Genomic DNA, 23,587 nt, shown 5'->3' on the forward strand with positions numbered 1-23,587 from the left:
TTTGTGCAAACATTGGAGCGAAACAAAATTATAGTTTGGTTTCTGATTGGGTACAACAGTTAAAACTAAGGTCATGCGCCATTTATGGGTACATTGCATTAATTCAGAAGTCCAAAAATGGATGAAGCAACCGCAGATTGCCCCATTAATGAGGTGTTTAAACAACCTATTATTCCATTGCTTATGTTTTGGTTGGCAGCCCACATATTCTGTGGATGCAGGTATTGCAGAGTGTGGCTTTAATGCTCATGGAGTACTGACTTGGATGAAGTCTGTGCAATCAACCTGAATCGCCATGCAGCGGAGCAGAATTAAGAGGTATGATCAGACTCTGCAGGGAGCAGTTCCTGAATGACGAGGGGCCATTGAGGGAGGTACCCTACTTCCTACTTATTGCAATCACATGACTTAATAGACATACTTTGATTCGTTGCACGATTGTCAGGCAGACCAATAGAGAACAGGCTGGGATGGCAAACATGTTGGATCTGCAAAAGTGTTACCATGAATGATAATAATGCAAAACTGTGCTAATAGTGGCGTAAGGCGGGATATGTTATATCCCTCATTTAATTTGATGATGGATTCTGTGTCTAGACTCTAGAGTGAGACTCTCTGTGGATCAGTTCAGGGTTCTATGTTCCATCCCCTCTGTATGGATCCATTCATCTACCCTTCATTTGTTTTCTCCTCCTTTCTTCTCCTCTTATCCCTCTCTTTCATATCGACTGACTGTGGGCCATATGAGACGTTTGATAGTAGTTTCCATGTAACATCTTGAACAAGTCTGTGAAAGCAAAACTGTCGGGCTTGTTTTTTTTTCCTGTCCACGCTTTAGAGGCAGTATTTCCCTGCCTGCCACCCGGGACCACCAAAGATGTGAGCTGTTTGAAAACAGTTCCTCAAATCAATTACAATCTCTCACCCAGTCTGAGTGAATATCCTCTACTCATCAGTGAGGAGTTTCTCTCGCTGTCTGACATCTACCATGGAAAGCACATACGAGTTTTTAATTTGTGTATTTGTATTTGTGTCTGTTTGTGTGTGTGAGCACGCACGTCAATGTACTGTATGTGTGTAAGCGTGCATGCGAGTAAGTACACGAGTACATATGTGTGTATAGCTTAACAAATGAAACTATCCACACAGCTCTTTAGCTCTATATAGCATCATCACATTAACAAAGAGAACAAATTAACTTTACAAAATGACTAGATGTAATGTGACTGAACATAACCTCTGGTTGTATACAGGTCAGAACCTCTCACAGGAATTTGGAGCGTTCACATTTTTAGGATAACTCACTTATCAGTGAATGTTGGAAGTGAAACTTCTGAACCTATGAGCCCCATAAGGAACTTCTCAGCTCAAACACAGCTCCATCACATCTAATACTTTAATTCTCACGGTTACAGAGAAAAATATGGTGTCTCGAAAAACACCATGCTAGAAGAAGAAGAGAAGGTAAGAAGAAAAGGACGATGTAGAGGAGGTGGAGGGTCACGACTGTGGTGCCTTGAATTAACAGCTGAAGATTCTTTTGAAAGCCCAGTGCATATAAAAGCCTGCCATCAACACGTATAATCTCTTAGCTGAGCCCATTGAAAGCTGGGTCTTGGGGGTTAATTCACCAATCGCTCCGCGTTTGAATCAACTCTAGACTCACATTGAGATGAAAGGCCGTGTAGTCCCAGGACCGAGGGCTGCAGCTCTGGGGCCCGCTGAGCCAGGACGACTGGGGCTGATTATTGCATGTTCGTCTGGTCGGACCTCCATCGGGACAGGGAAACTGAAAAGAAAAACAATAATTAGAGATAATTGCTTGTGTCCAAACACGAGCGTTGAAGCCCTCATCCACCCCCCTCCTCCCTCCATCCCCCCTTCTTCTCCCTTCTTCTCCTTTGGTAGTATGTGAGGTGGAATGAAAAGGACACCCCCCTGTTTGGACAGCTGGGCAGGCGAACATAATTTGTGACAGCTGAACTGAAACGTCTTTAACCATGAAGGGAGTAGAGAGAGAGAGAGGAAGAAGAAGGAGAGAGAGAGAGAGAGAGAGAGAGAGAGAGAGAGAGAGGAAGGAAGGAAGGAAGGAAGGAAGGAAGGAAGGAAGGAAGGAAGGAAGGAAGGAAGGAAGGAAGGAAGGAAGGAAGGAAGGAAGGAAGGAAGGAAGGAAGGAAGGAAGGAAGGAAGGAAGGAAGGAAGGAAGGAAGGAAGGAAGGAAGGAAGGAAGGAAGGAAGGAAGGAAGGAAACAAACCAGTTCAAGAGATAAAAATAGAGAGTTAAGGAAGAGAGAAAAGAGAGATGTGGAGGGGAGACAGCAGAGAGAGAAGTAGGGGGTTATGGGAGCGCTGGGGTTGGACACGCATCATAAACTAGCAGGAGAGTGTGGATTTGAAGCCATCCGCAAAAACGGTAGACTGGAGACCAGCTCGACATCAAACGCTATGCAATTGGAAAATAGCTAAATATTTAACGATAGAACGCCGCTGAACATGGTGTCATGCCAGGTTTGACGCATTGGGTTAATTTGCTGCTCCCTTCACCTCCTGGTGGTCGCGGGGTCAAGCTGAACTCAGAATGAGGCAGCCAAAATCATGTCACTCTGGGGAGGCAGGTCAGGGGTCAACGCTGAGAGTCCCAGTATGTAGGCCAAAACAAGGACCATATGTGAACGGATACACATTTTAAACAAATATAACTCCAGATTTTCCACCCCTTCTCCCTGCGGCCCTTTCACTCCCCACCCTCCACCCCCCACATGTCAACCCACCACAGATATTCTGCTCTAATTCAATAAAGTCATAAATACCTCTGTAATGGTAAATTGACATATGTTGGCAGCGTGCCCTAGTCAATTCACAGTGGCAGAAGTTTTCCCGGAGGGAAAATATTACCACAAACATAGGATTATTTTAACAAAATAACCCTGCTTCCAAAATCTCCCGTGTTTACTTTTCTCCACAATTTCTGTTAATTTGAAATGTAGTACTGACTATTGTATTTACCCATAGGGAGGGATGGAAATGGCATGGGAAGTTAGTCATGTGACTGATGCTGATGGAAGTTGCTATAGGCTAGATAAGCAGGACTCTCAACGCATTTAAACTAATTCTCACGATATCCCTGATTCTTCCAGTTTCAATGACAGTTCTTTGAGTACATTGTTGTTATTGTTTTAAAATACCTATCTAGATTGATATACAGTACATGGATCTAGTATTATTGATGTATATAATTTGCCTTATTGCTATTGATTTGACTGAGAAGTGTTCATGACTGAATTTCTAAGAGTGACTCTCTAAGGTCTAAGAGGTGCCCTCTTAGACCTTAGAGAGTCAGGTGTCAGCATGTCAGCATGTCACCTCAATTGACATCCCAATTATCCAATCAGTGATTATAGTGCAGGTGGCCTCAGAGGGTGACTAGCTTTAAGAGTGCTATGTTCAATGTGTTCTTCTGTTCAGGACTCATATTATTGATTCAGTCTGGCATTAAGTCTCACTTTAATGTTGATCAACCGTGGGATTAATTTGGAAATGTACTTTAAAAGAATTGCAGTTAATAAAAGTGTCAACATTTGATGGTTAGGAGTTTGAGGCCAGTCTTATATCATGCTGTTTGGTTCGAAACCCTACATATATTTAGATTTAGTGGGGATCCTGATACTGGGGGAAAAGAAGTGAGAGCAGACTGAACTCCTGTCCTCACCTTTCTGGTGATTTACTGACACACACTCAGTTAATAGAGCTCTTAATTAATACACAGCTTATTGCACGCTGATACACAGAGGATTGTGTGTGTGAAATCTAATCAAATTGTATTTATCACATGTGCTGAATACAACAGGAGTAGCCGTTACCGTGAAATGCTTAGTTACAAACCCTTAAAACCTGTTGAGTTTAGGGGGCAGTATTTTGATGTTTGGAGGAAAAACGTACCCAAATAAAACTGCCTATTTCTCAGGCCCAGAATCTAGAATATGCATGTAATTCAGATTAGGATGGAAAACACTCTAAAGTTTCCAAAACGGTCAAAATATTGTCTGTGAGTATAACAGAACTGATATTGCAGGAGAAAACCTGAGGAAAATCCAACAAGGAAGTGCCTAAGAGAAACGAATCTCCCTGTTCCATTGCATACCTTCCCTTCATTTAAAGGGATATCAACCAGATTCCTTTCTCTATGGCTTCCACATGGTGTGAACAGTCTTTAAACATAGTTTCAGGCTTTTATTCTGAAAAATGAGTGAGAAGGATCACATCGCGTGAGTGGATGGCTGGGGGCCAGCAGAGTTTTGCATGCGCAATAGCTTGGTGTATACATTTTCTCTCTCTCTCCTATTGAAAAAGCTACAGTCCGGTTGACATATTATCGATTATTTATTGTAAAAACAACCTGAGGATTGATTATAAAAAACATTTGACATGTTTCTACGAACTTTACGGATACTATTTGGAATTTTCGTCTACCCCGTCGTGACCGCTCGAGCCTGTGGATTTCTGAACAAAACACGCCAACCAAATGGAGGTATTTTGGATAAAAAATAATCTTTATGGAACAAAAGGAACATTTATTGTGTAACTGGGAGTCTCGTGAGTGAAAACATCCGAAGATCATCAAAGGTAAGCGATTCATTTTATTGCTTTTCTGACTTTCGTGACCAATCTACTTTGCCGCTAGCTGTTTGTAATGTTTTGTCTGCTGAGAGAGATGTCCTAACATAAACGCTTGGATAGCTTTTGCTGTAAAGCTTTTTTGAAATCTGACACGCCAGGTGGACAACATGCTAAGCTGGTTTTTGCTATATTGCACTTGTGATTTCATGAAAATTAAATATTTTTTGTAATTCATTTGAATTTGGCGCTCTGCAATTCAACGGATGTTGACGAAAATTATCCAGCTAACGGGATGGGTGCACCAAGAAGTTTTAACAATGCAGTTTTAAGAAAATAAGAGTTAAGAAAATATGTACTAAATAAATGAAAGAAAAAAACTATATACAGAGTGTGTGTGTGTGTGAATTTAATCATCTAAATTCTCAGTCAGACATATTCTGACGAGACCACAGTCTTGCCAGATAGCTGACAGAGTCATTGAGAAACTTATTAGTCCCCTAAAACAGTTCCCTGAAGTTCACATACCTTTACAGCCACACAGATAGCATCTGTTTAAATAATCAATCAAGCGAGTTCAGCCTATTTTTATGAACTTTTGATACATGATCATTTTGGGTCATTCTTACACAGGAAAAATCTGTCATATATAGCAAAAGGTATATGTAAAACACATGAACAGACATTTGATCAAATGTGTCTACTTTTCCATTTCATTCAATCTTCAGTGCATCTGTCATTGATATAACCAAATAAAAGGGTAATACACTGAATGAAATAAGCGTAATGCCAATAACTCTTCAAAACATACAACAACATAATATACATGTACATACAGTATTTACCACACTTAACATACAAATAAAAGTGGAAACTCATCAACGAACTCCTAATAACTAACAAAACTGTGGATGCACGTACAGGTGTAGGATCTTAATTTGAATCACCTGTTGCAGGAGAACTTTCCTGCGATGCAGGACATTTTTAACTAGTAGTGTAATTGAGTTTTAAGAATGCTTCTGAAGTTTGTAATTTCTAATTTTATACGCTTCAGACTTGATTTTCCTTTCCGGAAAAATATATCAATGCCTATAAAAATGTCCATTAATTATAATCCACATAATAATTCACATTTCCAGCTGCTGCAGGATTATTTTCCTGCTGTAACAAACTGGCTTAAATTAAGATCCTATCTGTACCATAAACATACATTACATGTTTGCTATATAGTACATGTGAACAAATTACATTGACCCTTAGACCAACATATACAGTATGTAACACATATAACCCTACTCAATAACATATCAGTCTACCTCAGCCTCTGCTCCGTGGATTAGATGAGTAAAACACCTGCTCCTAGAGACTGAGCTAGGGACAGAGTCTGACCCTATTCTCTACATAGTACACTACTTTTAACCAGAGCCCTATGGCAAAAGTAATTCAATAAAAAGGGAATAGGGTGTCATTTGGGATGCAGATTGAGTCTGATTTTGGCCCAATCCTCATCCTCAGGCAGTAAAAGATGTGACGAGGAGCACTCTAAGAGGGTCCAGAGAGAAGTGTTGCCTCCTGCCTCCCAGGCAATGGTTTTCTCAGGGCTCACTGCCTGAGTCAATGAGAGAGAAAATAAGATGACTACTGCTGATGGGTTTGCCCCACTACAGCACCACCCCTGGTTAACCAGGGTAGAGTACCTTCATCTCAAAAGTCCCACTGTACTGTCATACTCCAGCTCGCCCACAACTGACGTGAAACTCCCTATGTGAGGATTAGGTAAGTGTGTGTACGAGTGTGTGTGCACACTTTTGGTCTGAGAGTAGTATGTACATATGTTAGGACAGATTGCGGGACAGATTGCGTGTATGTGTGTCTATGGTCTATAGCCCAGCACCATATGAAAAATCCTATGTAAATGGCTTTTTATGCTCTGAGCAGGCCTGCAAATAATTTCCTGTGGACTGACTATTTATCAGATCCCCTTGAGCTTTACTGTCGGATGCTCCTCGTACAACAGTTTGGAAAGTGCGTGTGTGTGTGTGTGTGTACAATACTTTCTCCATCCATATACAGACCTAGACTTGCTCACTGGGTGGCGACACTCCTGGCAAACAGACTGAAAACTGCAAAGACAAAAGCTGGAACAACAGGAAGATAATTCGGATTTGATTGTTTTCACGTGTTCTTCATAAACAACAAAGTTTTCCTGTGCCTCCAGCGTGTTTTCCTGCAAACATGGAATCCATTTGTCCCCCAGTCCCCGTGCCCTTTAGTTACGCTGAGTTACGTAACCCCCCCCCCCCCCACACACACACACACACACACACACACACACACACACACACACACACACACACACACACACAGAGAGAGCTGGCAGAGACCTGGCCCTAGCCCACCACTGTGACTGTGGTGGTTATCTTTGATATAAAGTCAGGAACTTATTTCCAAAAGAGCCACTTTCAGCAGCCTAAAAATAGTCCCAAGGGACCCAAAGACTGAAATATAACTGTCAAATGTCAGATCTGCCTTAGCCTGTGACAAATCAAACACATGTAATTACTAACAATGTCATGAAGGCAACTGTGCGCCCTCTACAATGTGATTTTAATGAAATGGTGCGTGTGCAAGTGTGTGCATGTGCTTGTGTGCACAAATACATTGAAAACACATTTTGCACATACATAATGCATAGATACACACACAAAAATACATTCATCCTGTTCATATATTATTATTATTTGTTTATATCATTAGTGGTATTATTTTTTGTATTTATTAGGATCCCCAATTAGCTGCTGCTGAGGCAGCGTCTAATCTTCCTGGGATCCAAACAGGAAACAACACAACAAATGAAATACATAATATACATACATAGCACTACATTTACAATACAATTTAGCCATTCAGCAGACGCTCCCATCCAGAGCGACCCACAGCTAGTGCATTTATCTTAAGATTGCCAGGCGAGACAACCACATATCACAGTCGTATCCCAACCATGTATCACATACAAATTACAATATATAATACAATAACATACAATACAATATTCATAACAATGTCTGTGTCTCTTCACAATCCTCGCCTTGCCGTAAGGTGTTCTTTGATCTGATTGAGGTACCTCAAGTGGAAGAGAGTTCCATTTAGTCATGGCTCTATTTAATTATATGTGTTTCCCAGCCTCTGTTCTGGATCTGGGGACTGTGAAAAGACCTCTGGTTGCATGTCTTGTGTGAGTGTCCGAACTGTGTGCCAACTGCTTGAATAGACAGTTCAGTACCTTCAACACCTTGCACAAAAACCAATAGTGATGCAGTCAATCTCTCCTCAACATTGAGCCAAGAGAGATTGACATGCATGCAATTGCCATTCACCCTTGTACATCTAAGTACAATACATGCTGCTCTGTTTTGGACAAACTGCAATTTCCCTATGTCCTTCTTTGCCACACCTGACCACGCAACTGGGCAGTAGTCCAGGTGCGACAAAACTAGGGCCTGTAGAAGCTGTCTGGTTGACTGAGATATCAAGAAAGCAGAGCAATGTGGTAGAAGAGTTGATGTAGAGTAATAGTTTATCAGTCATAGATTTAGTTGTGATATACAGTACATTTGGAAAGTATTCAGACCCCTTGGCTTTTACCACATGTTGCTACATTACAGCCTTATTATAAAAACGTATTAAATAGTTTTTTCCCCTCATCAATCTACACACAATAACCCATAACGACAAAGCAAAAACAGGTTTTTAGAAAATGGAACAAATTTATTACAAATAAAAGATGAAAAAATGACATTTACCTAAGTATTAAGGCCCTCCACTCAGTACTCAGCATCTTTGGCAGCGATTACAGCCTTTACTCTTCTTGGGTATGATGCTACAAGCTTGGTTCACCTGTATTGGGGAGTTTCTCCCATTCTTCTCTGCAGATCCTTTCAAGCTTTGTCAGATCGGATGGGGAGCGTTGCTGCACAGCTATTTTCTGGTATCTCCAGAGATGTTTGATTGGGTTCAAATCTGAGCTCTGGCTGGGCCACTCAAGGACATTCAGAAACTTGTCCCGAAGCCACTCCTGCATTGTCTTGGCTGTGTGCTTAGGGTTGTTGTCCTGTTGGGAGGTACCTTCAACCCAGTGTGAGGTCCTGAGCTCTCTGGAACAGGTTTTCATCAAGGATATCTCTGTACTGTGCTCTGTTCATCTTTCCCTAGTCCCCCAGTCTCTGCTGCTGAAAATCCACCCAACAGCATGATGCTGCCACCGCCATGCTTCACCGTAGGGAAGGTGCCAGGTGTCCTCCAGACGTAATGCTTGGCATTCAGGCCAAAGAGTTCAATATTGGTTTCATCAGACCAGAGAATCTTGTTTCTCAGGGTCTGAGTCCTTGAGGTGCCTTTAGACAAACTCCAAGTGGACTGTCATGTGCCTTTTTAGTGAGGAGTGTCTTCCGTCTGGCCACTCTAACATAAAGGCCTGATTGGTGGAGTTCAGAAGAGATGGTTGTCCTTAAGGAAAGGTTCTCCACAGAGGAACTCATGAGCTCTGTTGGAGTGACCATCGGGTTCTTGGTCACCTCCCTGACCAAGGCCCTTCTCACCCGATTGCTCAGTTTGGCCGGGCGGTGGTTGGTGATTCCAAACCTCAATGCTACCCTTCCACAGATCTGTGCCTCGACACAATCCTGTCTCGTAGCTCTACAGATAATTCCACCGACCTCATGGCTTGATTTTTGCTCTGACATGCACTGTCAACTGTGGGACCTTATATAGATAGGTGTGTGCCTTTCCAAATTATGTCCAATCAATTGAATTTATCACAGGTGGACTCCAATCAAGTTGTAGAAACATCTCAAGGATATCAATGGAAACAAGGATGTACCTGAGCTCAATTTTTGAATACTTATGTAAAGGTATTCTGTTTTTATTTGTAATACATTTGCTAAAATCTCATGTGTGTAGCTTGTGTGTGTAGATTGATGAGGAACATTTTTTTTTTAAATCAATTTTATAATAAGGCTGTAACGTAACAAAATGTGGAAAAAGTCAAGGGGTCTGAATACTTTCTGAATGCATTGTATCTCCCATTGAGCAGGTCTTGGATTGGATATCACTATCAGATGTTAAGGATTAAAAGTAGTCTGCTTTGGGTTAGTCTCTTGTCCCCATGTACCCTCCCCCACTAGAACATAAATAACCATGAAGCCCGGGTGGTACCTTCTCATTCATCGCCTGTTGATATGGACGTTCTCAGGAGATTTGTGGTAAACGGTTCTGTGCACTTCTAGAGCCCTCTTTCATTTCAGAGTAGTTTAAACGTTTCACGTGTTCCGTAATACTTGTATAAAATGGCTCAAATGCAACAAAACTGTAAAATAATGAGCCTTGTCGGCCACCCACATTTTACTGTGCAGCAAAATTAATGGAAGTCACATTGAGCTGTGGTTAATACATCTACAAAGACACAAAAGCAACAGTTTTCACGCAGTTTTAAATTGTTTTCGAAATAAGGAATTTGCACTCTTATTTCTGTGGGAACCATATAGGGCTATCTCAATTTGGGGGAATTTGTGGTTCAACGCTTCATGGTTCAAAAGCAGTTAGAAAGTGCTATTTTTGCAGTCATTATAACACACACACACACACACACACACACACACACACACACACACACACACACACACACACACACACACACACACACACACACACACACACACACACACACACACACACACACACACACAACTAAAGCCAAAGGAATTAGGGCTAGCTAGTAGCCTGCTGCCATCACTGTTCAGCTATTTCATTCCACATCCTTGTACAGTGGAATGTTAGCTAAAACGACTGGTACCCAGACTAAATTAGGTGCATGCTTGCCAAAACCAGCAGGTAGCCTGACACACCTGTCTTCGCAACCCCCTGGTCTTGAAATAACAGCCTGTAGTGTGATTTAAACGTCATTAATGAGATGTACAGGCCACATGAGGAATCCCGCGATGGGCGTTTGCCAATAGCCTATTCGGGGCTACATTAAATAGGCCCTGAGCCAAATAGAAGGTTCTGTATACCTACATGCTGTATTAGGGCCATGTTTTTTTCCCGGGTAAAAATGAAATATTCCTATTGGCACCTGTTAGACTATACAACCTTTATTACAGAAGAAAGTTGGGGCTGTTATGGACTTATATAATCATGTGGGCTGCACACGTCACTTCAATAAAATATTTTCACTGTTCGTATTTAAATTGGACCTAAGATTTGTGAATTGTGAAAAAACCCAAATGTTTTAAAACAATAGAGTTTATAATCCCCAAACAATTCCCCAAACTTTCTGTAAAATTATAGATCGTGGAACCACTGGGCCAGGCCTATATGTTTGTTTTACAGATCAAAGTAGAGGCATGAATAACAAACCCACAATGTCTACAGTAGGATACATTTATTTTGGAGTAATTCGAAATTAATTCCACTTCAAATAAGAGCAACTATGTTTCCAAATGTTGGATGCAGGAGAAAAGTGTTGATTCATCTTAATACAATTGAAGACAAATGTTTTTTTGAGAGAGTGAGTTGTCAGACTATAATAATTTGCAGTAATTTTATTCGTCATGATGTTTTGGTGGCATGGTGGCATGATCTTTATCAGTTATATCATTAACAATATGTGTAATTGAAGATATTTGGACATAATTGAACTTTCAGCCTTAAATGTTATTCAGGTGTAACAGGGGTGCAATTAGGCTAACATGTGGTAGCCAACAATCAACAATATCAAAAAGGCACAGGTGAACTGTCGCAAACTTTGGCGAACTCTATCATTGATGTCTCATATAAGATACTATATTTTTATGGAAACAATTGTAGGCTATTTAGGCTAGTTAGTGGATATTTTGGTAGCAATTCCTTACAAGGCTAACCGTTTAATGTAAAGTCAATTTATTATTATTATTGTTATTATTATTATTATTAGTATTAATACTATGATTATTATTAGGATTATTGTGATGTTGATTTTTTTGTTTTATTATTATTATTATTAGGCTACCACCACCAGACCAGCCAGCCAGTTGTCTGAGCTGCCCCCGACGTCTGAGACCAGACTTGTCTGACCTGACCTAGAGACAGACAGAGGCTATATTGATTCCCTCAGTGTTTCCGCCCCCATGTGGTTAAGCAACACTTGCATTTAACCGACTCCCATGGGAGGGCACCAACTCACTTAAGGTTCGCGGTTTGAGACAAACGCTGGTGTCTTACAGTAGGGACTTTAAAATCAGTTATTCCTCTAAAGATAAGGTTATAGGTCCTAGAGGAACATAGCCAATGACGCAGAGTTTTTATACCACTCAGGCCCTCATGTAAAATAAACAGCCACTGGGCGCCAGATCACTTCCCCAAAGCTATGGGATGGGATCAGTTACCTATACTATAGGCTAAGGGAGGAGAGCTGGGACTTGGGTGAAATTAGAAAGTGTATTTTATTGAATTGTATTGAATCCAAGGGATGTCTTTATTGGGTTTGATTAAATAATTATAGATAAACTGTAGAGTTTCAGTTCCAACTGGATTGTGGCCCACTGTTAGCTAAGTGATTCTAATATACCATCAGAGACAGAAAAGAGACATGCCTATATTTATCCAAAATGTAGGTTTACTTTTATTCATACACACATATTCAATTAAAATTGTAGGGCACAAAGGAGTCTAAGGGGATTTCCACATAACACAATCGTTTGAAAAGCCACTCTAGCTTCACCCTCATTTTGCTTCTAGCAAGCATACTAGGTAGTGCTAGGTATCAACAGCCAATTCAGTTGGGGTTGGATGCTGTAGTGAGCTTCGATTGGTCAATAGTGTTGCGATATCGCAGAGTATTTAGATACATTTCAGCTTTCCCCAACTTTGGTCCCTCCATGCTTGCATCGCCTAATGGTCCCCTGCCTACTTCCCTTCCGTCCATTGAAAATGAATGGGGCTCCGTTGTTTCATCGCCCCCAACGTGGTAAGTGGAAATACATTGTCAAGCAAGGCCCCGCAATCCCACGTTTACACTATACAAGCGGAAGTCACCTAGCCACACTAGCCTCGCAGATGGCGCCGAAAAGGATGGCTGACGTTTTACATGCTCCCGACCATTTGTGCTATTTTGTTAGTTTTTTTGTGTTGTTTGTAACTTATTTTTGAAACTTATTTTGTACATAATGTTGCTGCTACCATCTCTTATGACCGAAAACAGAGATTACTCACAACAAGCAGGAAGACGCTTTTTCCTTTAACGAGTCCGACGAGAAGGATATACTGCTCTCCCGGGAACAGGCCGAAATCCCCGCCATTTTCCCTGTGCCCAAGGAAGCAAAGGTCCCTATCTAAATGATTACCACACCGTAGCACTCACGTCAGTAGCCCTGAAGTGCTTTGAAAGGCTGGTCATGTCTCACATCAACAGCATCCTCCCGGATACCCTAGACCCACTCCAATTTGCATACCGCCCCAACAGATCAACAGATGACGCAATCTCAATCACACTCCACACTGCCCTTTCCCACCTGGACAAAAGGAACACCTTTGTGAGAATGCTGTTCATTGACTACAGCTCAGCGTTCAACACCATACTGCCCACGAAGCTCATCACTAAGCTAAGGACCCTGGGACTAAATGCCTCCCTCTGCAACTGATTCCTGGCCGCCCCCAGGTGGTAACGGTAGGCAACAACACGTCTGCCACAATGATCCTCAACACTGGGGCACCTCAGGGGTGTGTAGTTAGTCCCCTCCTGCACTCCCTGTTCAACCACGACTGCGTTGCCAAACCCGACTCCAACACCATCATTAAGTTTGCAGACGACACAACAGTGGTAGGCCTGATCACCGACAATGATGAGACAGCCTATACGGAGGTCAGAGAACTGGCAGTGTGGTGCCAGGACCACAACCGCTCCCTCAATGTGAGCAAGAAAAAGGAGCTGATCATGGACTACAGGAAAAGGCGTTTTTGGCCCCTCCAGTTGTATCATTGGAATGTGATACAAAACGATGCAACAATGTGCGGATGCGGTCGGGTAGGCTGTGTGAAGTGTTAATGCAACTGGATACAAAAACTATAAAAACAAACAAATGATGTCCCCCCTACTTCTAAAACCAAAGTAGCGCCCCTGATTGATTAATGCATTAACAAGGAAAGAAATTCCACAAACTAACTTTTAACAAGGCACACCTGTTAATTGAAATGCATTCCAGGTGACTACCTCATGAAGCTGGTTGAGAGAATGCCAAGAGTGTGCAAAGCTGTCATCAAGGCAAAGGGTGGCTACTTTGAAGAATCTCAAACCTAAAACATATTTTTATTTGTTTAACACTTTTTTGCTTAGTATATGATTCCATATGTGTTATTTCATAGTTTTGATGTCTTCACTGTTATTCTACAATGTAGAGAAAGAAAAACCCTTGAGTAGGTGTGTCCAAACTTTTGACTGGTACTGTATATCCCTAGATGTTTCATGGTAAACGCAGAGACGGAAGAGGAAGGAAACAGCCAACTAGCAGTTTAAAAAAAAGTTTTGAATGAAAGTCAATGAACTAAGTAGACTAGACCCAGCTGCTATTGCATTGGTGTCTATGGAAGACACAACCAGTTAAATGTCAACTGCCCCTTAAAACCAACTTCTCTGGTTGTAAACGCCTATGTGTTATCGATATGAGTCAGACACATTAATTATAGTGTCAAAATGTACTACAACGTGTAAATAGGATAATTTTGGTCATAATGACAGTCTCGTCCAAAACTGTGTATTGTAAGTGAGTTTGTCAAGACTTGGGTATGGATTACTTACATGCCCACTTTTGCCAACGATGCCCAATTGCCCAGAGAGAACACGTTGTGGTCCGCCCCCACCTGACATATGGACATTTGTTGTCAAATCTGCAAATGAGTGAAATTATTTTGCTTGGCAAATATGAATGAAAATGGGCTTCCATAAAGTTGGTGCAAACATTCAATGCATTTTCAATATATGGTCGTATGGTCAGGAATGGATTATATCCGACACGCTCACTTCTGCTGCCCGTCAACCGTCAAACCACTGGTGTTGGGGGGGCTCCCGAGTGGCACAGCGGTACAAGGCACTGCATCGCAGTGCTAGAGGTGTCACTACAGACCCTGGTTCGTTCCCGGTTTGTATCACAACCGGCCTGAATCAGGAGTCCCATAGGGTGGCGCACAATTGGGCTAGTGTCATCCGGGTTAGGGGAGGGTTTGGCCAAGGGGCTTTACTTGGCTCATCATGCTCTAGAGACTCCTTGTGGTGGGCCGGGCACCTGCAGGCTGACCTTGGTCGTCAGGTGAACAGTGTTTCCTCTGACACATTGGTGCGGCTGACTTCCAGGTTAAGCGGGTGGATGTTAATAATCGCATTTTGGCAGGTCAAGTTTTGGAGGACGCATGACCCGAGCTTTGCCTCTAAAGCCCTTTGGAGAGTTGCAGCGATATGACAAGATCGAAATTGGGGAGAGAAAGGGGGTAAAATACCAAATAATTGTGTTAAAGAAAACACTGGTGTTGGTTACTATGTTAGCAATGTAGATTGCTGGTGCTAGCTAGTAGATACTTTTGGTTATAAAACATTATTTAATAATGATAGTTTAATAATGAGACCATGGTAGCTATGATACCATAGATGAAAGGGAAATGGTAAGTAGCTAAATATATCAAGATTACGTGTAATGTGATGTAGTATGTGAGAGGAAGATGTGTGTAGCTCATGTTATCTAGCTTCCTTGCTAGCAACAGCTAACTGTAGCCCATTGACATTGTCAATACGGGGCAGGCAATTGGATACTAGCTTGCTAGCTAATCATAGGATGTAAGCAGTTTACTTTCAATAATGTTTAAACTCGAACTGGCTAGCTAACATTAGCTAGATAGCCAACTAATTTCAACTTGGATAAAGGTATGATAACTAACCCGGATTTGCAAGTTAGGTAGCTAGCTAGCATTCAGGGGCTTAGTCTGCGAACCAAAAACAAGATGCATGTTCGCATAAAAGTTGAGTACGGTGTATTTTCTATGCCAAAAATAAATGAAGGATGGTACTTAAATAATTGGAGGATGGTCGACCAGAAATATACTTTCACGCCCTGATCTGTTTCACCTGTCCTTGTGATTGTCTCCGAACCCCCCACACCCCCCTCCCTGCAGGGAGCCACCATTGGGGGGCATGTACTACTACTGGTCCCTTTTGGAAGGGCTTTGTTCCCTTATGGAACGCCACGACCAAGGGTTTAAGGCTATTTTGGAGCAAATCAGGGAGTTAGCTCATAGGCAGCCTGCCACCTCTGAGAACCCCCAACCACCCAGTAACCTTTTTTCTATTAGTGGTGAGCTTGTACAGCCTACCCTGGATCCCCGAGAACCCCGCTTACCTCCTCCGGAGCGATATTCTGGGGATCCTGGAACCTGCTGGGGTTTTCTTTCTCAGTGCTCCCTTATTTTTGAGCTACAGCCATATTTGTTCTCTTCAGACCGATTGAATATAGCGTATATTATTACACTAATGTCGGGAAGGCCACTCTCCTGGGCTACGGCAGTTTGGGAGCAACAATTCGCCATTTGTTGTCATCTAGAGGATTTTTTGGCAGAGGTGAGGAAGGTGTTCGATTCTCCGGTATCCGGGAGAGAGGCAACCCGAAAACTACTGGAATTAGTGTGGCAGACTACGCTGTAGACTTTTGCACGTTGGCCGCTGAGAGTGCCTGGAATCCGGAGTCCCTTTTCGATACCTTCCTCCACGGATTATCAGAGGTAATAAAAGATGAGCTAGCTGCTCGAGAATTACCGGTTGACCTCGATTCCCTCATCTCTCTCACCAATAGGATTGATGGACGTCTATGGGAATGCAGGAGTGAGAGGAGGTGTGACCTGGGTCACACTCATTCATCCCCTATGGCTCGCTCACCTCCGAGGGGATCCGGAAGTCCCAGAAGACTGTTTTTCCCGAGAAGATCTGAAGCCACCCAAGCTCCCTCGACGACGGGTGAGTCGGAAACTCCGGAACCTATGCAACTGGGAACAGCTAGATTATTTTCGTTCACTTAGGCTAAGCTCCAACAGTTGTCTGTATTGTGGTGCTGCGGGGCATTTCATAGCTACCTGCCCTGTGAAGAGACCTAAATCATTAGTAGGTACAAGTACACTGGTGAGCCAGACTGGGAATCCTCAAATTCATATTACCCGTACCCCTTTTGCTGTTATCCTGCTGTGGGGAGACCAGTCAAAGACTCTTCGGGTGCTCATACGCTCTGGGGCTGATGAGAGTTTCATGGACACTACCCTGGTATCGGAACTAGGTATTCCCGCTCAACTCCTCTCCGTTCCCATGGATGCCAGAGCACTGGACGGCCATTCCATTTGTAGAGTCACGCACAGCACAGTTCCCATTAATCTGCAGATATCTGGTAATCACAGTGAGTCAATATAGCTTCTCCTCATTGAGTCTCCGCACATCCCTGTTGTTTTGGGATTTTCTTGGCTCCAGAAGCACATATTGACTGGAACATGGGTTCAATCCTGGGTTGTAGCCCGTTCTGCCATTCACACTGCCTAAACGTGGCGCAGCCTTTTCTGGAACGTCTGCCTCCTGGGTTAAGGAAGGCCTCTGATTTCTCTGCTGTTCCCGCAGAGTATCATGACCTCCGGGAGGTTTTCAGTAAGGCTCGTGCTACCTCCCTTCCTCCATATCGTCCTTACGATTGTGCTATTGACGGCACCACACTGCCTCGGGGCTGGCTATATTCTCTGTCTGGCCCTGAGACCAATGCCATGGAGGAGTACATTAAGAACTCTCTGGCTGCTGGGAGCATTCTTCCTTCTGCCTCTCCTGCCGACCCAGGGTTCTTCTTTGTGGGAAGAATCGGTACCCGCTACCACTCCTCTCCTCGGCTTTCGAACCTCTCCAGGGGGCAACCATCTTTTCTAAACTGGACCACCGGAATGCCAACCACCTTGTTCGGATACGCGAAGGAGACAAGTGGAAGACGGCTTTCAACACAGCAAGTGTACATGAGTACCTGGTTATACCGTTTGGACTCACTAATGGTCCTGCTGTCTTCCAGGCCCTGGTCAACAATGTGCTCTGTGACATGTTGAATCAGTTTGTTTTTGTCTACCTTGGTGACATCCTGTTTTTCTCCCGTTCTGCCCAGGAATACGTTCTCCATGTTCGACAAGTCCTTCAGCGCCTCATGGAGAACCAGTTGTTTGTAAAAGCGGAGAAGTGCAAGTACCACTGCTCCACAATTTCTTTTCTGGAATACATCATTACTGAAGGGGATGTTCAGATGGATCCGGAAAAAAAGTGAGAGCGGTGGTGGATTGGCCCCAACCCACATCCAGGGTGCAACTACAACGGTTTCTGGGGTTTGCTCATTTTTACCGCCATTTCATTCGGGGCTACAGCAACCTGACGGCTCCCCACTCTGCACTCACCTCTCCTAAGGTACCGTTCACATGGTCACCAGCAGTGAATAAGGCGTTTGTGGATCTGAAGCAACGACTCACCACCGTCCCATCCTCATCCATCCGGATCTGACCCGTCAGTTTGTGGTGGTGGTTGACGCTTCCGACATGGGAGTAGGGGGTCCATCGTTTCCCAGCGATCTATCCAAGACCAAAAGCTTCATCCCTGTGCCTTCATGTCCCATCATCTGAACTCGGCGGTGACGAACTATAAGGGCACAGGGCAAATCCCAGATGCAGACTCGGGAGGCAGATGGTTTGAGTCTCTGATATTTATTAGTATCCAAGGAGCAGGCAAGAGAATGGTTGTGGACAGGCAAAAAGATCATAACAAAGTCAGAGTCCAGGAGGTACAGAGTGGCAGGCAGGCTCGAGGTCAGGGCAGGCAGTATGGCCAAGCAGGCAGGTTCAGAGTCAGAGCAGACAAGGGTCAAAACCGGGAGGACTAGCAAAAGAGAGAATAGAAAAAGCAGGAGCACAGGAAAAACACGCTGGTTGACTTGACAAAACAAGACAAACTGGCACAGAGAGACAGGAAACACAGGGATAAATACACCGGGGAAAATAAGCAACACCTGAAGGGTGTGGAGACAATCACAATCACAAGGACAGGTGACACAGATCAGGGTGTGACATATACACCGAACAAAAATAAAGACACAACATGCAACAATTTCTGAAATTTTACCGAGTTACAGTTCAAATGAAGAAATCAGTCAATTGAAATACATTCATTAGGCCCTAATCTATGTATTTCACATGACTGGGAATACAGATATGCATATATTGGTCACAGATTTTTTTAAATAAAGTTGGGACGTGGATCAGAAAACCAATCAGTATCTGGTGTGACCACTATCATGCAGCGGGACATCTCCTTTGCATATAGTTCATCAGGCTGTTGATTGTGGCCTGTGGAAGGTTGTCCCACTCCTCTTCAATGGCTGTGCGAAGTTGCTGGGTAATGGCTGGAATTGGAACACGCTGTCGTGCATGTCAATCCAGAACGTTCCAAACATGCTCAATGGGTGACATGTCTGGTGAGTATGTAGGCCATGGAAGAACTGGGACATTTTCAGCTTCCAGGAATTGTGCACAGATCCTTGAGACATGGGGCCGTGCATTATCATGTTGAAACATGAGGTGATGGCGGTGGATGAATGGCACGACAATGGGCCTCAGGCTCTCGTCACGGTATCTCTGTGCAATCAAATTGCCATCGATAAAATGCTATTGTGTTTGTTGTCTGTAGCTTATGCTTGCCCATACCATTCGTGAGCTTTGCTGGCGCAGTGTTATAAGCAGCGCACTCCGGCTCTGAGCATCATGACTTCGTACCCAGTGCTGTGCAGTCGTTTACAAGCATTTCGCTACAACCCCAATAACATCTGCGAAACACGTGTATGTGACCAATACAATTAGATTTGATGGGGCACTCTATTCACAATGTTAACATCAGCAAACCGCTCACCCACACGACGCCATACACACGGTCTTCCATCTGCCAGGTACAGTTGAAACCGGGATACATCCATGAAGAGCACATTTCTCCAGCTTGCCAGTGGCATTTGCAAGTTGGTTATGACACCGAACTGCAGTCAGGTCAAGACCCTGGTAAGGACGACGAGCACGCAGATGAGCTTCCTGAGACCGTTTCTGACAGTTTGTGCAGAAATTAATCGCTTGTGCAAACACACAGTTTCGTCAGCTGTCCGGGTGGCTGGTCTCAGACGATCCCGCAGGTGAAGAAGACGGATGTGGCTGTCCTGGGTTGGCGTGGTTACACATGGTCTGCGGTTGTGAGGCTGGTTGGATGTACCGGCAAATTCTATAAAAGGACGTTGGAGGCGGCTTGTGTTAGAGAAATTAACATTAAATTATCTGGCAACAGCTCCGATGGACATTCCTTCAGTCAGCATGCCAACTGCATGCACCCTCAAACTTGAGCCAACATTTATGAGATCTTTTATTTCAGCTCATGAAACATGGGACAAACACTTTACATGTTGCGTTTATATATTTTTTCAGTATACCTATGGCTCTGGCAATAAATGTCGTTCCACTTCATGATTGTGTCCCACTTGTTGTTGATTCTTCACAAAAAAATACAGTTTTATATCTTTATGTTTGAAGCCTGAAATGTGGCAAAAGGTCGCAAAGTTCAAGGGGGCCGAATACTTTCGCAAGGCACTGTATGTTGTAAGGAGGTGACACCTCCACTGTGCCAATGGACTATTCCGAGTGAGTAACAACCAGCCAGTGCCATGCTAGCACGTGTCCCTTGTGAAATAGCAGTGAATCAGGATCTCTGATTGGCTATGTTCAACCATGTATTTACTGTTGGCTTCCATGGCTGTATGGTGACAGTCTTTCTCTCTCTCAGTCCCCCTGTGATCTAGGAGCTGGGTCGGATATAGGAGCCGAATGATACTGACATGATGTGAGAAGACACTTGTATATCTGGGAAATTATCATTAACACGTATATCTGGGAAAATAACACTCATATGCAGATAATGAGATAAGATCTAACTAGTTAGCTAGCTATAACCGGGCAGTGTGTTCCCAATCAATGTGATGAGGCTGCATTTCAAACAGCTAAGACTAGCTAGCTAAATACTTTAGTTGACTTGTTGGATAACACAACAAATGTATAAGGAATGTTAGCTAGCTAGCCAACTAGCTAATAAACTTCAGATCAGAAATATCCCAAGACGTAAACTCTAGCTAGCTACACTGGCTGCAGCCATTAAATAATTCAGCTACTTCTGATCAAATATTACCATATACACTGAGTGTCCAAATATTGAGTTGCACCTTCTTTTGCGCTCAGAACAGCCTCAATTAGTCAGGGCATGGACTCTAAAATGTGTCCAAAGTGTTCGTCAGGGATGCTGGCCCATGCTTCCCAAAGTTGTGTCAAGTTGGCTGGATGACCTTTGTGTCTTGTACCTTAAATATTTTGTCTTGCCCATTCACCCTCTGAATGACACACAAATACAATACATGTCTCAATTGTCTCAAGGCTTAAAAATCTTTCATTAACCTGTCTCCCCCTTCATCTGCATGGATTGAAGTGGATTAAACTGGTGACATCAATAAGGTATCAAGCTTTCACCTGGATTCAACTCGTCAGTCTATGTCATGGAAAGAGTAGGTGTTCCTAATGTTTTGTACACATAGTTAGCTAGACCCTTTCTGACAATTTTACTGTGAATAACTGAATAGCTAGCTAGCCAACATTACCTAGCTCAAGTGAGGCTTAGCTAACCAATAATATCTCTGGTCATTAAAAGCATTTTCTCAATCACAAATACTCTTACAACTTTGAGCAGTCTATAAATAAAGATCAGTGTAAACAGTACTTGTTTCAAGTGAATTATTATAGTTAGCTAGAAGGAGAGCAGCCTCTTGTCTTCTCATTCTGCAGCATAAATCCAACCCTCCACCGACTGTCACAGTGCAGCACAAGTGAAAAATGAAAACTACTTTAAAATCCCGGCACCAGATTATTTCCTGAATGGAATACCTGGATCAAATGTAAAACTTAGAATAGAGTTTTGATTGTGTTCTCAACAGTACAATATCGAGCATGTGAGCTCAGAGATATGTGAAATTGTGCACTAAAATCAGATAACTTTGAACTTTTTCAAATGATGGAATTTTCACAATGCCCTCATGACATCGTTTCCAAGCACTCCATAGGAGCTTGTTGACAGGCAGACATGCTTCTTTTAGTGTTATATCAAGGATACAACATATAACCTGATCAAAATATTATTTCAGATCGTTTTATGATGTATTTAGCTATTGTAAAAAAAAAACGGTTTGGAAAAACAGGGACATCTTTGCCTGACACCTTTATGTAGACCGGAACTGACCCTTTCCTCAGTGAACTATCTTTAATTTATCCACCAGCTTTGGTAAAAGCACTGAGTTTTTAAACCCAGAGGCCCTACACTGCGAGAATTCCGGGAACGCTTGCGAAGAAGACTTGGCAAACCAAAACGTGATTTGGGATTTGAGAAGTCAATGTGAGAAGTGAAAACATCTTCCTTAGATATTATTATTCTCGAAAACTAACAACCTAGATTCAAGCCAATATCTGAAGCAGATGTTATTACTCCAACCTTGTGAAAGTGACAACCTGATACCTTTTCATTTTCATCAAAAACAACTATATATTGAAGGGGTGCCTTTGATTTGACAGCCTGCACATGCGCAGTTCGGGGCGTTACACCCAATGACGTGTTTCTGTGCATTAGCTTAGCTAGCCAACTTCGCCATGACTTCGCCTACAAGCATCATAAGGGATTTCTATTGGAAAAGCAGTTTCTACATATCTTCATACTAAACCATCATTGATAAAAGCGCCCCGATGAACTCCAAAGAAGCAGCAGGTCACATTTTCTAATGTGCAGCAAACCCAATTTTCCATTTCTGGATTCACTTCCTGTGTCACAAATCCATATGGAGATGGGATATACTGCACTACCGTGGCTTTGTGAAACATTATTGGCTGATTGATCCCGTTGAACACAATTGATTGGCAGGACCCTGGGATCGTCAGTGATTCAGAAAACTCTTCGCCACGGTCCTTTCGGCTTACACACCCGGCAGGAGAGAATCCTGAACATACAGACGCTGATGAGGATGAAGGTGCCTCCTACAGACAGCAGGATGGGGTCGAGCAGCTGGGTCCACTCGAAGCTGCGGTTGACATTGTACTTAAGCCAGCCCATGACTTTGAACGTCATGCCCACCAGATCCAGGAATATCCCAGAGAACAGGAGGGTAGCCCCTGTCTTCTCCCCGTCTGAAACTGACACGTGGCTGTCTAACTGGCTCAGAGGAGGGATGGATCCGATAGAGATAGGTACCACCTTCAGCGAGAGATCGTCAAAGGTGCCGGTAACATTATTGGGAGTTACTGCCATGTCTCCTCTGCCGGTGTTGTCGGCTGAGACTGAGGCTGCTGGCCCATCATGCTCTTCCAGAAGTGGCGAATTCCAGTCCGGTCTGTCACCTCACTCCTGTGTTTGTGCTTTTAGTTGGAGCCATGTCTCCTGTCACTGTGGGTATTGATAATCTGTCTGAATTTCAACATTTCCACCACTAGCCCTCAGCTTGCTTACCCCATAGTCACTCCTGCAGATATGAAATGATCAGATGGACATTTCCATCAAGCCTATCAGAAGGCCAGGTGAAGCTATTACCATAATGCTTAAACATATCCAAAACTTTCAGCTCTACAGAAGTGCCTAAATGGTAGAACTTAAGGGGTAGGGGCTAGGGGTAGATTTGACATTCATCTATTACAACACTGGCTAACCCAATGGTTAACCCAGAGAGCAGGTTGTTGATTAATATACACGGGGCTTTTGTTTATCAAGGGTTTGTTTTCCCACATGGGGGTTGGTTCCTGTGTCTGTTCACATGTTTAACCCCTGAGAACCATGTCAGGT

General features: G+C 43.2%; 1 protein-coding gene across 1 annotated transcript; it reads right to left on the reverse strand.

Annotated features, from left to right (window-relative positions):
- Positions 1-18,057: 18,057 nt before the first annotated feature.
- tmem174 (transmembrane protein 174) lies at positions 18,058-23,059 on the reverse strand. The gene is given in 3 exon segments (XM_020465222.1): positions 18,058-18,264; positions 22,573-22,722; positions 22,724-23,059. Coding segments are annotated over 3 exon segments (693 nt in total).
- Between the last annotated feature and the right edge of the window lie 528 nt (positions 23,060-23,587).

This window comes from Oncorhynchus kisutch, linkage group LG29, assembly GCF_002021735.2.
Source record: "Oncorhynchus kisutch isolate 150728-3 linkage group LG29, Okis_V2, whole genome shotgun sequence".
Lineage (NCBI taxonomy): Eukaryota > Metazoa > Chordata > Actinopteri > Salmoniformes > Salmonidae > Oncorhynchus > Oncorhynchus kisutch.